The sequence below is a fragment of the Aquarana catesbeiana genome, linkage group LG02 (genome assembly GCF_042186555.1).
Source record: "Aquarana catesbeiana isolate 2022-GZ linkage group LG02, ASM4218655v1, whole genome shotgun sequence".
NCBI lineage: Eukaryota > Metazoa > Chordata > Amphibia > Anura > Ranidae > Aquarana > Aquarana catesbeiana.
This window is the reverse complement of record NC_133325.1, coordinates 203719951-203735494: the sequence shown is the minus strand read 5'-3', so window position 1 is coordinate 203735494 and position 15544 is coordinate 203719951. Positions and strand designations below refer to the sequence as shown.

General features: G+C 41.3%; 1 protein-coding gene across 2 annotated transcripts in view; it reads left to right on the top strand.

Moving 5' to 3' along the window:
* The window catches only part of NAA16 (N-alpha-acetyltransferase 16, NatA auxiliary subunit), a 69685-nt gene extending 59273 nt beyond the window's left edge, over positions 1-10412 (top strand). For both annotated transcript variants that reach the window (XM_073614211.1, XM_073614212.1), the window contains 4 exons: positions 1036-1134; positions 1213-1356; positions 3867-3961; positions 5562-10412. In XM_073614211.1, the coding sequence (XP_073470312.1) occupies positions 1036-1134; positions 1213-1356; positions 3867-3961; positions 5562-5762 (539 nt within the window). In that variant the 3' untranslated portion in view covers positions 5763-10412. The remainder of the gene's footprint in view (positions 1-1035; positions 1135-1212; positions 1357-3866; positions 3962-5561) is intronic.
* Positions 10413-15544: the final 5132 nt, after the last annotated feature.

The window sequence follows — 15544 nt, the reverse complement described above, 5'->3', positions numbered from 1 at the left end:
GTCAGATTCATAAATTGATTATATAAACATAATATGGTCTTCAAACATTTAAAATTTAACCTTCTCAATCTTTTTTTTTACTTTAGTTAATGCATTTTGTAATTTGCTTGTACTGTGTAATTTTTATTTTATGCTACATAAAGTAGGAGAATAAATGCATTAGAATAGACCATCCAGACAATGAATGGGTTGATTTAGGCTGAATGGGCTGTTATGCATCCCAGTGTGTTACAAAAACCAATCAGACAATATTTTATTTGGAAAGGCAGAAGCTTCTCAGGATGCAAAGTGAAACCTGATCATCTTATTCTGGAGAGGAGGGGGAACGGACTGTACTTGGAGGGATGATGGATCTGCAGCTGATTAAGGATCATTGGGAGAAGAGGTGGAGCAAGCCAATTGTGGACTAAGGAAAAAAATGAGGTGTAGTAAAAGCAGGGTAGAAACAGATTATGTTTGGAGGAGAGAAGAAAGATGCTGACTATGGAACATTGGGAGAGAAGGCCCAGCTGCCAGTTTGGGACCAGGGAGGATTTAGAGAGGCAGGGTGCAAATTGAGAAACAAGGCAGATGGAAGCTGATTGGGGATGGGTAAAAAATCAGCGGGGTAGAGAGAATAGACAGAGTGGGAGCACATTGTGGACAGGATAGAGGAAGCGAGTGCAAGAGGTGATCGATTTGGAGGGAATGGGAGTCCATGTGGCAGAGAGAGGAGTTCATGGTGTGTGAGAGAGATCAAGATCTGATCATAGACAGGAGAGAGTGGAGGAAATGCAGGGACTAATTGTCGATGGAAGGCAGAAAGGAGCATTGGAAGAAGATGCAGTGTTGCTTATTCAGTAAGGCAAAACTTCACATGCAAAGTGCAGTAAGCCACAGAAAATAATGAAAATGTTTGATTCAGTAAGCTAAAATGTGGATTCTGTACATGTCTACATTTAATCATTACTGGTTTCACTTTTGATAACTACTTAGTCATGGTGTATTTTATCATCCTTCTATGCCTTTTGAATATGATATTTTTTTTTTTCATAGGAAAATTCCTTTTGATGTTGCAGTCTGTGAAAAGGGCATTTGCCATTGATAGCAATAACCCGTGGCTACATGAGTGTTTAATACGATTCTCAAAATCGGGTAAAACCTTCTTCTTCTGCAAGGAATACACTTTCTGTGCCTTTGTCTGTAACTGATGGGTCTCTTCCATTATTTCAGTTTCAGATCACAGCAATCTCCCAGAAATTGTGAATAAAGTCCTCTTACATGAAATGAAGAGTATCTTTACTAACAAGGATCTGGAGAGCTTCAATGAAGAGTTTCTCAGAAACAATTCTACCTCCATTCAGCATTTGCTTTCAGGTACATGTCCTTTGTTAAAATTTTTCCACTGGTGTAAAATATATTTGCTTAGACTACGTAAATGAAGCTTAAAGAGTAAAGGCTCGTACACACTTTAAGAAAATCGGGTGAACATTTTCGTCCAAAGAATTTTTGTATAGTTTGTACAAAACTTTCGACAGCTGATTCTGAATTTTCGTCCAAAAATTCTCGAAGCGACAAACTCCAAATTTTTTTTTTCTCCTGCGGTAACAGAACTAACGATTTTAGTTTTTAATGTGTACCGTTTTCTGAAAAATCAGAAAAAGACTGCGCGTGATTGGTATCAATAAATAACCAAAAAAGCCTGTGTCGTATGAGAATTTTCATTCATCGGTTCCGATTTGCTGTAAAACATTGAGAAGAATTGGACGAACGTTCGCCCGATTTTCTTATAGTGTGTACCCCACTTAACTCCACTTTTGTTGAGGGGAAAAAAAATCCCTTCTAGGTGATCAACGTACATTTCAAGGATTTTAACAAACGTTGTTGCAGAATCCTACCTGCTTCTGCTCTGAAGAAAAAGCTATTTGTCAATGTGCAGAGTGCTATCTGAATGGGAGTGACTTCTTCAACATTCTTCGGCTGATGCACTTGCATTCTTTTAATGAGAAAATTCTAATTCTGCAACCCTTTAGAAGTGATTAACCCTTTGGGAGTATCTAACCAAAATAAGAATGCCTAAAATCTGACTTGTCTCTTAGTGCATATAAACAAAGCCAAGGAAAAATTCCAAGCCTACTTACCGACCAGCCCGCAGACAACCAAATCAACCTGTCTAACAGTATGCGTTAAAAACAGGGGTTTAGTCTGCACACATTTGCAAATACATGCATAAACTACAGGCATTGTCAAGGCACCCTGGTATCTGTAGTTCCTATCACTGACTGATGAGTGACTCCACAGTGGAAGCTAATACATTCTGATGAGTAGGTGGAGGGCAGATGGACTGAAGGGAGTCCACCCCTTCTTAAAGGTACAGGTGCACACTGAGCAACCAGCAAATCGCACAATGGCTGCACAGGTGTCAGTGGATTGCCTGACCAATATAAAATATTGTTGCAAAAAAAAGGGTCCACTACACCCTCATATGACTGGCCATTACAGTAAGCAGCATTGGAGGGCAAATAGATATAAACAAGGCCAAGGAAAAATTCAAAGCCTACTTACTGAGCAGCCCGCGGACAATTGAATCAACCTGTCTAACAGTATACGTTAAAAACAGGGGTTTAGTCTGCACACATTTGCAAATGCATGCGTAAGCCACAGGCCACGTCAAGGCACCCTGGTATCTGTAGTTCCTATCACTGATTGACTGAGTGACTCCACAGTGGAAGCACATGCCATTGTGCGATTTGTTGGGTGCTCAGTGTGCACCTGTACCTTTTTAAGAAGGAGTGGGCTCCCTTCAGTCCATCTGCCCTCCACCTACTCATCAGAATGCACGTGCTTCCACTGTGGAGTCACTTATCAGTCAGTGAGAGAAACTACAAATACCAGGGTGCTGACTTGTACCTAGTAGATGAGCCCGATATGCAGAGGAAGGCCTCTTTTACACCCCTGACTCGCAGCCCCTGATAGAGTGAACAGGAGGCGCGGGAGTACAGGGTAGCACGAGTGGCTGGCAGGATCAACAGCTGGAAAGTAGGTCTGGAGTTCCGGATGATGCTGTGGCTGGGAGTCAGCAGACTGGAGACAGCAGACTTGGCTGAAGACTGGAACAGGCTCGTGTCAGGAAGCCACACACAGGATACAGAGAGGAGGTTCCAGGGACTGGAACACAGGAAGGTCAGGCAGCCCGGGTCATATATGGACAGACATTACTGGAACAGATGCCGGAGACAAGAGCAGAGTCACTGGACAAGCCGGGTCGGTAACAGGCAGGCATGGATGAACCAAAGGATAAGGCAGATGCAAGGTCGTGGACAGGCCGGGGTCAGATGCAGAGGTAGTCACAGGGCAAGCCTTGAATTGAATTTCACAGAAAATTCCAGCCTTTACAGATTGGAAATGTAGTTGTTCAATTCCAATATGGCTTGTATAGCAATTGTGTATACTATATTATTTGAAAGTGGAGTTACCCATTAAAGGTTACCTGTATTGAGTTTCCTGATAATAAAATAGTGGCTAGATTTCAAATTCAAATAGCTGCAGGCATCTGCTCGTCAGTTTTTAGCTAGGGTTCCCCAGGAACCCTAAACACCTGAGCATGCTATTATGCAACTATTTACTAAGAAGTCAACACAATTGCCGCCCCCTCCTTCGCTTTTGGCTAAATGTGATGGCCAAATCCCTGAACAATACCGAGGCAAAGGAAAGGCAAGCCTGCTGCCTGGTTTAAGTCTGGCTACCAAAAAATGTCATTTTTTTTTTCTGTTTAAACAGAGATATAACAGGCAAATAATAATCTGCAGCTTGTGACACCATTCATATTTTCATTTACCCTGACCACATTCTCTCCAATCTTTTTTTTTTTTTTTTTTTTTTTGCAGGCGCAAAGATGATGCATTATCTTGACAAGTCAAGACAGGAGAAAGCAATTGCCATAGCTACAAAACTTGACACTTTAAATGATAGAAATGTTCAGGTAAGGCTGGCAACTTGTGGAATGGTGACCCTCAGCCAAATGTGGACATACATGCAAAATTTTGTATGTACTTGAGCAGAAGGCTGTAAGCTTCCTATGATAGAACCTTTTTATCTTTGGCATTGTTATAATATAGGGTTGCTTATCTGATATGCTAGGAACTAGGACCTTCCTGGCAGGGTTTGAATTAACATGTCAGATAGGGCCGGGGATAAGTTATTGGTTGCTATGACCTTGTGGGGGACTAAGTTTGCACTGAGGTTGGCCTCAGTGGTGCCCTCACCATGCCTTTATACAACAAACAAATTTTCCTGTTTATTACAGGTACATTCATTTCTCACAGACAGCATTGAATTCTTTCTGGGGGTTGGTTTAAACTGTAACCTTCAGTTTCCTGACAGGCTTCACAGGAACTATTCCAGTTTTGGTGGAGAAGGCAGGGTTTCATGGCCTGTTGGGTTTTATAACTCTTTAGGACTCTAGAGGGAATATTCATCTTCTATTTAGCATGGCTGTGACAGGCTTAACTTCCCCTTTAGCCACACTTCAGGTGTCATGCTGAAAAGAATTATTCATATGCTTCCAATCATCTGATAGAAGGTACTGGTCACAGAAACGGAACACCCTGTAATGGTGTAGTGTGTGGAGAATTAGCATTGACCCAAATAACTGGACAATCGGCTGAACAGCTCTGAAGCCAAGCTTTATATGGTCACATACCTGAAGTGGTGGAATATTCCTGATTCTATTTAACTTTAAATAGTTTGTTTGGGTCAAGCTGGACCAAACAAGCTATTTTCATTGCTAACGACGTGGTTGCTGTGCATTTTGTAATGCACTGCAGTAGAATTATATATATTCAGTAAGCGGCATCGTGTCCTGGCAGCAATATGACCGGGACTTCCCATCTGCTGCCGAAATCAAAGAGTTGGGCTGAGGTATTCTCGACCATTTAGTAGAAGCCTTGTATTATTTTTTTTTATCAGTGGATACAAAGTTTCCTCTGATTAGCCAAGGTGGAAATTGTGACATCATCTGCTTGCCTCTCCACCTCCGCCAACCTAAAGAAGGCTTGTATTTTGTAATGAAAAAAATACAAGGCTTCTCCTGGATGGCAGAGAAGCATTCAGTTCAACTCCATTTTAGGAAGTCACCTGTATTGCTGCCGAAACACAGACCACTAATGTTACTAGAGTGCGTTACAGCTCCCACAATGACCGCATCGTTTAGTAATGGAAATAGTTGAAGCAAACTACTACTTTAGAAGGCTAAAGGGGTTGAACCTGTACTAGTCCACTCAAAAGGGAAAAATCTACTGCAGTTGTACTTCTTTGAATTGGCCATGTGATTTGAAAGCATTTTTCCCCCAAAACAATGTTTGTTTGACAGTTGTGACGGTTGTCACAGTTGCATATTTAAATAACATTTGCTTATGCAGATTCTTATTTACATAAGGTTTCAATGTACATACAAGAACTGAATATATACAAATACACAGCTTTTAGAGTACAAACCTATGATGGTAGTACTATAGGATATATGATCGATTGATACTGTATATAGAATATCTGTATTTATCTTTCCCATTATTCTTGTACAGAGTCTGACAAATGTCTTGGAAGCTCTGCTTGATGGCAGTTTTGGAAGCTGTAATACTCAGTATGAGGAGTACCGGGCAGCCTGCCATAAACTTTTCCCATTTACGCCTGCCTTTATGTTATCTGCGAATGAGGAAGATTGTAGCACCGGACAAATAAACCACACCGCCATCAACCATGATGTACTCTGCAACGAACTCTAATGCAGACAGCCCGAATTCAGGAGAAAAAAAGTTCAGGGTTCACGTGCATTGAAATGCATGGCAGATCTGAATGTGGTTTGCTTTGTTGTCGTGGCCTTTTGGCCTTCTATTATTTCTCTCTGAGCCTCCCAAAGAAAGGCCAATAGATCAGTATCTGTAATGTTCGCAAATGTACAGTCTTCAGTCTTTTTTTTTTTTTTTTTTTCTTCTTGAAGGAGTTCTTAATTACTCCCTCTTCTGCAATATGAACATTAAGACAGAGCAAAATGCTTTCCTACAATGTTGCAAATCTAGTATAATATTTTGCATCATATGTAGCAGTTTTAGTTGGGGGGAGGGAGTACTCTTAGCGCAAAGATTTTTACATTTTTTTGGATTGATTTTAAAAACAAAACAGTTGAAAATGTAATTTTTATCAAGTCTCTTTAAAACAATGCTAAATGTCAGTGACCTGTTCAGGGAAGCATCTCTGCCATGTGCTCTGAGCGGGCGTACTTGTTTGCCAACCATAGACACCGATCAAATACCACTCACTTTTAATTTTAAAAGAGAATGCAACATATCAAGGAAGCAATATCAAAACAGAATGTCTTTGTTTTCTTGTAACTTGTGTGCGTCGTGAGGAAAGTTTTCAATTTGGCTTTTAAACCAGTCAGCCAAATAAGCTGTCCCTGTTGGTTTGCTGTTGTTTTCCTTGTTCAGACTCCTTTATTCTCGTGGTCTTAAATATAAGTTGAGAGCAAAATAACGATGAGGCTTTCAGCAATGAAGATGATTTACAAGTGCTGTAATTTGCTCAAACAACCTTTTATAATGCCTGGATGTAGTATTGTAGGAAGCCAAAAGCTCCCACTGAATCGCAGTCGCCACTGTGGACCTCAACCACCCATTCTAGGCCAGGGTGCTGAAGTTGTTCTTAAGCCACATTTCGAGATCCTGAGACAATTTATCCCTTTTGTGTCATATGACTGAAATATCCACAAGTCCTGGAACATTAAAAGTGTTGGGTGTGCACCTACATGTACACCTCTGCGGTCAAGATAGTAATGAGCAAAGAAGATCTCTATTTGACTATACAAGATTGTACCATTTATAAATGACAGCACACTAAGTCATACAAGAGCAGGCCTCTTATTACATGCAACATAACATAAAACAGTTCAGGAGCAGTATACTGTACAAACACAGTGGGCCTGATTTACTAAATTATATGTGCCTTTTGGTGGCACGGTAATAGTGCTAAAAAAAAAGCAAATGGTATGCTCACAGAATTAATATATGTGGGTGTGCACATGGCAGAGTGTATATTTGAATTTATTAAGGTGATTGGTGTGGAATGACACTTCAATATCCAAGCAAAAAATAATGTATTGCAGTTTAGATGTAGTAGCTGCATTTAGGGTTTTTTGGGGGGGTATTTCTACCTTTTTATTTTCACCTGATCCTACCAGTAAATCAGTTTGTTGTGGTGTTTTTTTTTTTTCAAAGATCAAGCTGTCCAGCAAATGTGGCTGTAAGATCGATGAAACAAACCATTTAACTCTGACAGTGTTGCTTACGATTATTAGCTTTAATGTAAATTCTTTATCCCAAAAGGAAAAAAGAAAACTATTAGCTGGCTGTTCAGCTTTAATTTGTTAATAATGTCCATCTAAGCCTTGGTTCACACTGCTGCGACACGGGATCCAACTTGTGAGACCCCAAGTCACATAACATGTCAAATCCAATGTTTCCCTATGAGAGCCTTCTTAACTGATGTTGCACAAGTTGCTCCGACTTTAGAAAAGGTTCCTGCACTACTTTGGTCTGACTTGGGAGTGATTTCAGCCCTTGTACAAAGATTCCTATGCACTATTCCCAACGCACACGTTCCTGTAGAAATGGCTGTGCATATAAGTGGGTGCAGAAGCAACCACCAGCTGGAACCATGAATAGTCAGAGCCAAAGAATCTCACCAGCACACCATGGATCTTCAGAACAGGTCCAAAGCTTTACTTGGCCTTTACATTATTACAGCAGATAGCAACATTTTAGTGCATCGCAGGACCCCTTCATCAGGCATGTGACCACGTTGCTATCTGTTGTAACAATGTAATCACTGAACAAAGCTTTGGACCAGTTCTGGAGATCCATGGTGTGCTGGTGACATTCTCTTGCTCTGACTATTCGTGGTTTCAGCTGGTGATTGCTTCCACACCCACTTGCTGGTGACATTCTCTTGCTCTTTCAGTCCATGAACAGGCTCCTAAATAGCATCCAAGTTGGATCAAATCGGAAGGAAGTCGCAGGCAAAGTCATATGACTTTGTCTTCACAGCAGTGTGAACCGAGCCTAAATCTGCTAGCTCTTCTAACACTAAAATACCACCCGACTGACAATGCTGCTGACTAGAGGGGTGTCTCTTGCTCCTACAGTGGCGTGGAGACATCTTAATAAAAGAAATGTGCTACTGGCCAGATCACTATGTTAAAATAAAGGGAAAATGTCTAAGAAAGAAAAACTGCAACCACTATTCTATAATTGATAAGCTGCAATATTTTTTTGTTTTTTTTGTTTTTGGGTGTAAAGCGATGTCATGCATAAACTAAATGTAATTTAATTTTCTTTAGTGTTTTTGGGTCTAACTGCTATTGGCAAGCATTTTTAAACAAATGTGTGCCTTGTGGGGCTAAAAAACAAACAAAAAATGAATACATAAAAGCCTGTAAACAGCGGGGTATTGTACAGTGCACACAGACAAGTTATTTGTTTTTTTTGTTTTTTTTTTCTTTGACATCATAGCATACAGGGCTTTGCATATGCATTTTATTGCTTGACCTGTTAATGTGCACATTCCATGGATCACCTTATAGGAACAGAAGGCACATATGCAGCATTATTTAGATGCTCAGTGTTCGTGGCCAACTAGGACTGCACATTATTCATTGAACATCAGTGTGCGTGGGGCCCTGAGTTGCAAGAGCACTGTAATGATTTATTCCATCTCTGATTCATCTGCTTTACTAAATCAGACCCAGTTTTTGTATTTGATTTGGTGTCAATACACCTGCTTGAATTTTTATTTTGTCAGCCAAAAAAAAACTGTATAAAAATTAAAATCCGTTCTCTGCATTTTGTCAGGAAAGGCCAGAAGGTTGTTTTTCTGTCCACATCACTAGATCTGGGCCTTAACAGCCTTCTTAGTCTTTTTCCATCACAGTTGTCAGATCTGGGCCTGATAGCCATTTTAGTCTGGTAATTGTGCCTGCTTTGGTGTTCTGGGACAAAACTAAGATGACTAAAGTTGAGCAGGCATGGTTCCGTTTGTTCAGTCTAGTTAGCTAAGGACCTGATTAGCTAGAAACCTATTGCCAGTCATTTGATCTAATGTGAGGTTCTGTACCAGGTACTTATTTACACCATGCTTCTGACTATTACTGTGAAGATCTGCAGATGGCCAATGTGAAATCTCTGATAAAGTATTGTAAAGAAACTTGCATAGGGATGTTTATATAGGTTTATGTATTGTATATAGTACATAAAAGTGTATGTAACTATCAAGTTTTACTACATTTTTGTTTCCAGGACTTGGAAGCTATTCAGAGAGAGGAGCTGTCTTTTAGACTAGTTGATATGTTAGACCTTCAGATAAGACCTGCGTGAATGTGAATGGGTCTGAGATGAAAGGACTACTCGTTTACCTGCCAGTTTTATTGTTTGGAAGTTATAATCCCTCATACAACAGAATTTGCACTAACCTACATGCTATACTGACATAGGATTGAAATATCACCTGAGTGTGTAGGTTGCATGTTGTACCAAAGTGTAAAGGACCACGTATTTCACAAAGCCCATGCAGCAATGGGGCCCACTTATAATAAGCATTTATACTGGAGTTTTAGGGAACATTGACCTTCCTTTTTTTTTTTTTTTTTTTTTTTTTTTTAAATATAAAAACTAGGCTTAGTCCTTTGTTTATAATGGTCAGAAATCCATTTCATTTGCTGCCATTCCAATAAAGTGATCTTCATGATTAATGGAAAATCTCATTGAGCCATCCTCCATGATCTTCAGTAGTGTATGGTTGTGCCTTGGAGATTAAAAGCCCAGAAAATGCGAGGTGGTGGTTGATTTGTTTTATAGCTCTGCACAGATAGCATTTCTTCCAGGAGTTTTGTGTAAGGCTGGCCATTTTCTTGTTCATTTTGCATTAGATTTACCTTCAACTATGTAGTTCAAGGGTCTGCCTGATTGCATACAAATTGAAAGTGGTTAGGTTTGGTAAATCTAAAGGGAAATTGTACATGAAAATTGTATAATGCATAGCCTGGTTAAGCCAGTGACACAAAGATGAAACTGATCGATAGGATAGCTTAACTCACATCATAGTAGCATCCATAAAACTTCTAGTTACTTTGGGTTCAGTTGGTTTGAGAGCCAAAACTTTTATCAGCTAGTATCGCAGAACATGTTTTATCTGTTCATTGCACTGGAATTGTGTGGTGTTCATAATCCTTTACTTTTCATTACAAAATTGGCGGCTGTTTTATCACACTTTGTTACATACGTTTACAGCTGTACCATGTGTTATTATAACCTTTTGCATTGCCACAAAGAGGTTCTATTTATTTCATGTGATATGGATTTATAAATAAATTCTTTGTAAGAGTATTGGCTCTGTTCTTTGTTCACCATAATGACACTTTGAAAAAGGTCCAATCGTAATCAGAAATGAGCAAACCTCCAATAATCTCATTAGCCTAATTCTTGATTGCAAACCAGCCTTCTATTTTCTTATATACTAAACTGCGACAATATTTATTTTGCCAGCTGTAAGTCTCTGTCACCACTCTCAGCATTGCCAGCCCTACTGGCAGATGATACTGACTACAGATCCAGTAGAATATCAGAGCCATATGTTTGGTTACTGCTGCTGCTCCTATGGTCTACACTTTGTCCAAATGCCTGTAAATTTGCACCCCTTCTCCCAGTGGAAGGGGAAGACATGCTTTGAACCCCTTAGAGAGATAGATAGACCTATTTATCTATTTATCACGATCCAAAAGGATCTTTTTTAGTAGTAGTATCTGTAGAAAACAAAATTAGGCTTTGGGTGGAAGAGCCCTCTTTGCACAGGGACTTCAAGCTTAAGTATGACTAAGCTTTATTGTAATTCATTTTAATACTTAACCAGTGGGATTGTGGGGCAATCATAAAGCATCTAGAATTCTATGATCCAAGGGCTACTATGAATCTCCATTATACTGAGGCTGGAACCCTCCCTCTACTTAGTGATAATAATGAATTCTGTGATTAATAATAATTTTCCTTTTCTTTTCCAATTGTTTTTATTAATGTTATAAACCATACAGATATAAAACCCTACAGGATGGAGCAGTACGGTACAGAATAACATTATTGATATATACAGCATTGGTGGTTAAGGAACCGGTATAACGCTACTTTGTGCTATGACTATAATTCTGATACATCTTCTGAAGAGAAACTGCATGACCGGGGGCACTCTCATCTCAGATAAGGGGTCATCTCAGCTGTGAATTGATCAAGGTAGCTGGTCGTTATGTTTATAATTTTCCTTTTAACACGCTGCTTCTTCAAATAATCTACCTTGGGGCCCCGTGTTCTCAAAATAAATAAATGGAGGCTTGCCAAAATAGCGTGACTCCTTAACCATTTTCCGCCCGTGCTATATCCGAATGACTGCTACAGCGCAAGCTTACAGTGCGAGAAGGGCGTCAATAGACATTCTCCCGTGATCGCACAGGGCGGCGCGCTCTGTGACTGCCAAGTCCGTCTGACTCGGCTGATCACAGAGGAGGGTAAAGGGCCAATCACAGCGGGCCCTTTACCACTTGATCAGCTGTCAGCTAATGACAGCTGATCACAGAAGTAAACAAGGTTATCAGGTTTTTTTTCTCCTCTTGATCTGTATGAGGAGACAAGCAGAAAGCCGGTAACCGCTTCCTGTTACGGGGACATCGGTCCCTGTCTCGGTGCCTGCCATTGCAGCTAATCTGTGCATATCGGTGCCACTTACAGTGAGGGAAAAAAGTATTTGATCCCCTGCCAATTTTGTACCTTTTGCCCACTGACAAATTAGTCTGTAATTTTATAGTAGTTTTATTTTAACAGTGAGAGAATAACAATAAAAATATCCAGAAAAACGCATTTCAAAAAAGTTATAAATTGATTTGCATTTTAATGAGTGAAATAAGTATTTGATTCCCCATCACTCAGCAAGATTTCTGGCTGCCAGGTGTCTTCTATACAGGTGATGAGCTAAGATTAGGAGCACTCTCAAAGGCAGTGCTCCTAATCTCAGCTTGTTATCTCTATAAAAGACACCTGTCAACAGAAGAAATCAATCCGATTTCAATCCCTCCACCATGGCCAAGACCAAAGGGCTGTCCAAGAATGTCAGGAACAAGATTGTAGACCTACACAAGGCTGGAATGGGCTTCAAGACCATCACCAAGCAGCTTGGTGAGAGGGTGACAACAGTTAGTGCGATTATTCACAAATAGAAGAAACACAAAATAACTGTCAATCTCTCTTGGTCTGGGGCTCCACGCAAGGTCTCACCTTAATGGAGTTTCAATGATCATGAGAACGGTGAGGAATCAGCCCAGAACTACACAGGAGAATCTTGTTGATCTCAATGCAAAAAAATGTGTCCGATCTGTCCGCCATAATGTCGCAGTCCAGATAAAAATCGCTGATCACTGTCATTACTAGTAAAAAAAATAATAATAAAAATGCCATAAATCTTTCCCCTATATTGTAGATGCTATAACTTTTGTGCAAACCAATCAATATACACTTATTGCGATTTTTATTACCAAAAATGTGTAGAAGCATACATTTCGGCCTAAACTGCGGAAAAAATTTGCTTTTTAAAAAAAAAATTGGGAATATTTATTATAGCAAAGTACAAAATATTGGTTTGTTTTTTTTTTTTTTTTTCAAAATTGTCATTCGTTTTTTTGTTTTATATCGTAAAAAATAAAAGCCGCAGAGATCAAATACCACCAAAAGCTCTATTTGTGGGGGAAAAAGGACATCAATTTTGTTTGGGTACAACGTCGCACGCCCGCGCAATTGCCAATTAAATCGACGCAGTGCCGTGTTGCAAAAAATGGCCTGGTCATTGAGCAGCCAAATCTTCCGGGGCTGAAGTGGTTAAAGCAATCAACTGAGCTTGCCAAAACCACCTCTGGAGGGAGTCTATTCCAGATTTTCACAGCTCTTACTGTAAAGAAACCTTTCCGTATTTGGAGACAAAATCTTTTTTCTTCTAGATGTAAAGAGGGCCCCCTTGTCCTCTGTGATGACCCTAAAGTGAATAACTCAACACCATGTTCACTATATGGACCACTTATGTATTTGTACATGTTGATCATACCCCCCTTAATCTCCTCTACTCAAGAGAGAATAAAGTCAGTTCCTCTAATCTTTCCTCATACCTGAGCTCCTCCATGTTTCTTATCAGTTTGATTGTCCTCCTCTGCACTTTCTCCAGTTCCCCAATATCCTTTTTGAGAACTGGTGCCCAAAACTGAACTGCATATTTCAGATGAGGTCTTACTAATGATTTGTACAGGTGTAAAATGATATCTCTCTCTGTCCCCATACCTCTCTTAATACAAGAAAGGACTTTTGCTCGCTTTGGAAACCGCAGCTTGGCAATATTGAGCTTATGATCTACCAAAACCCCCAGATCCTTCACTATAAATTACCCCAGTTGTACTCACCCTAGTATGTATGATGCATGCATATTCTTAGCGCCCAAGTGCATAACATTACATTTATCAACATCAAACCTCATTTGCCACTTAGTTGCCCAAGTAGACCGTGCATTGAGGTCGGCTTGTAAATTTGAGACATCCTGTAAGGACGTTATTCCACTGCATAGCTTGGTGTCATCTGAAAAGACTGAAATGGTACTTTTAATCCCAGACCCTATGTTATTTATAAAGATATTGAAAAGTAAGGATCCCAGCCAGTGGTGTATTTAGGTTTTTGCTGCCCTAGGCCTGACTAATTTAAATACAACCCACCCTTTCTGCTGAGGCCACACCCCTTCCTGTTTAAGACCCACCCTATCATCTATAAACCAAACCCCTTCCTGTTTAGGCTCATTTGGCACCTTTCAGGGGGGGGGGAGAACGGGTACCTGTTTTTGACAGGTACCCTTCCGCACTTCCGGGAGACTGTGCTGCCCCCTCTGAAGTTCAACCCCCCTCCTCCTTGCTCCACTAAGCCATTCAGAAAGTGCACATGTGCAGTAGGGAACCGGCCAGTTTCCCTTACCATGAAAGATGTTGGCAAAACCCGAGAGCCAATCCGAAAATCGGCTGAGGTGTCGACATCGCGGGATCCCTGGACAGGTAAGTATCCTAATATTAAGTCAGTAGCTACAGTATTTGTAGCTGCTGAGTTTCAATGTTTTCATGGGGGGGTAGGGGTGGAACTCCTCTTTAATGAGTTTGCATTGATTTCAGCATTGCTGGAGCACTTTATTGCAATATCATGATCTGCATATTAATGCACTTTCACTAAATGTGGACTGTTTAATGGGTTTGCATTGATCTTAGCATGCATGGAACACTTTGCACATGCCAGTGGCGGCTGGTGGTCAAAATTTTTGGGGGGCGCAAACAAACTTAAAAATACAGAAAAAAAGACATCAACTGCAGCCTCACTGTGCCCCATCAAACGCAGCCACTGTGCCCCATCAAACGCAGCCACTGTGCCCCATCAAACGCAGCCACTGTGCCATCAAACACAGCCACTGTGCCCCATCAATTGCTGCCACTGTGCCCATCAATTGCTGCCACTGTGCCCCATCAAACGCAGCCACTGTGCCCCATCAAACGCAGCCACTGTGCCATCAAACACAGCCACTGTGCCCTCAAACGCAACCACTGTGCCATCAAACACAGCCACTGTTCCCATCAATTGACGCCACTGTGCCCATCAAACGCAGCCACTGTGCCCATCAAACGCAGCCACTGTGCCATCAAACACAACCACTGTGCCATCAAACACAACCACTGTGCCCTCAAACGCAACCACTGTTCCCATCAAATGCAGCCACTGTGCCCATCAAATGCAGCCACTGTGCCCATCAATTGTAGCCACTGTCGCCATCGAATATAGCCATTGTGCCATCAAATGCTGCCACTGTGCCCATAATAAGGATATCATTTATTCAATAATTTTACCTGCTGTCCTGGGGGTTTCCCTCGTGCTCCTCTCGCAGCCACTGTGCCCCATCAAATGCAGCCACTGTGCCCCATCAAATGCTGCCACTGTGCCCCATCAAATGCCATCGAATATAGCCATTGTGCCATCAAATGCTGCCACTGCCCATAACAAGGATATCATTTATTCAGTAATTTTACCTGCTGTCCTGGGGGTTTCCCTCGTGCTCCTCACGCAGCCACTGTGCCCCATCAAATGCAGCCACTGTGCCCCATCAAATGCAGCCACTGTGCCCCATCAAATGCAGCCACTGTGCCCCATCAAATGCAGCCACTGTGCCCCATCAATTGCCGCCACTGTGCCCCATCAAATGCCGCCACTGTGCCCATCAATTGCTGCCACTGTGCCCCATAAATTGCTGCCACTGTGCCCCTGTCCTGGGGGTTTCCCTCGTGCTCCTCTCTCTCTCTCCTCCTCACATCACAGCCAGACCCTGCCCTGGTGCCGAGGAGATTCACTGAAGGAAAGCAGTGCGGAGGAGGGTAGGCGGAGCATAAGGCTCACTGTCCGATTATGGG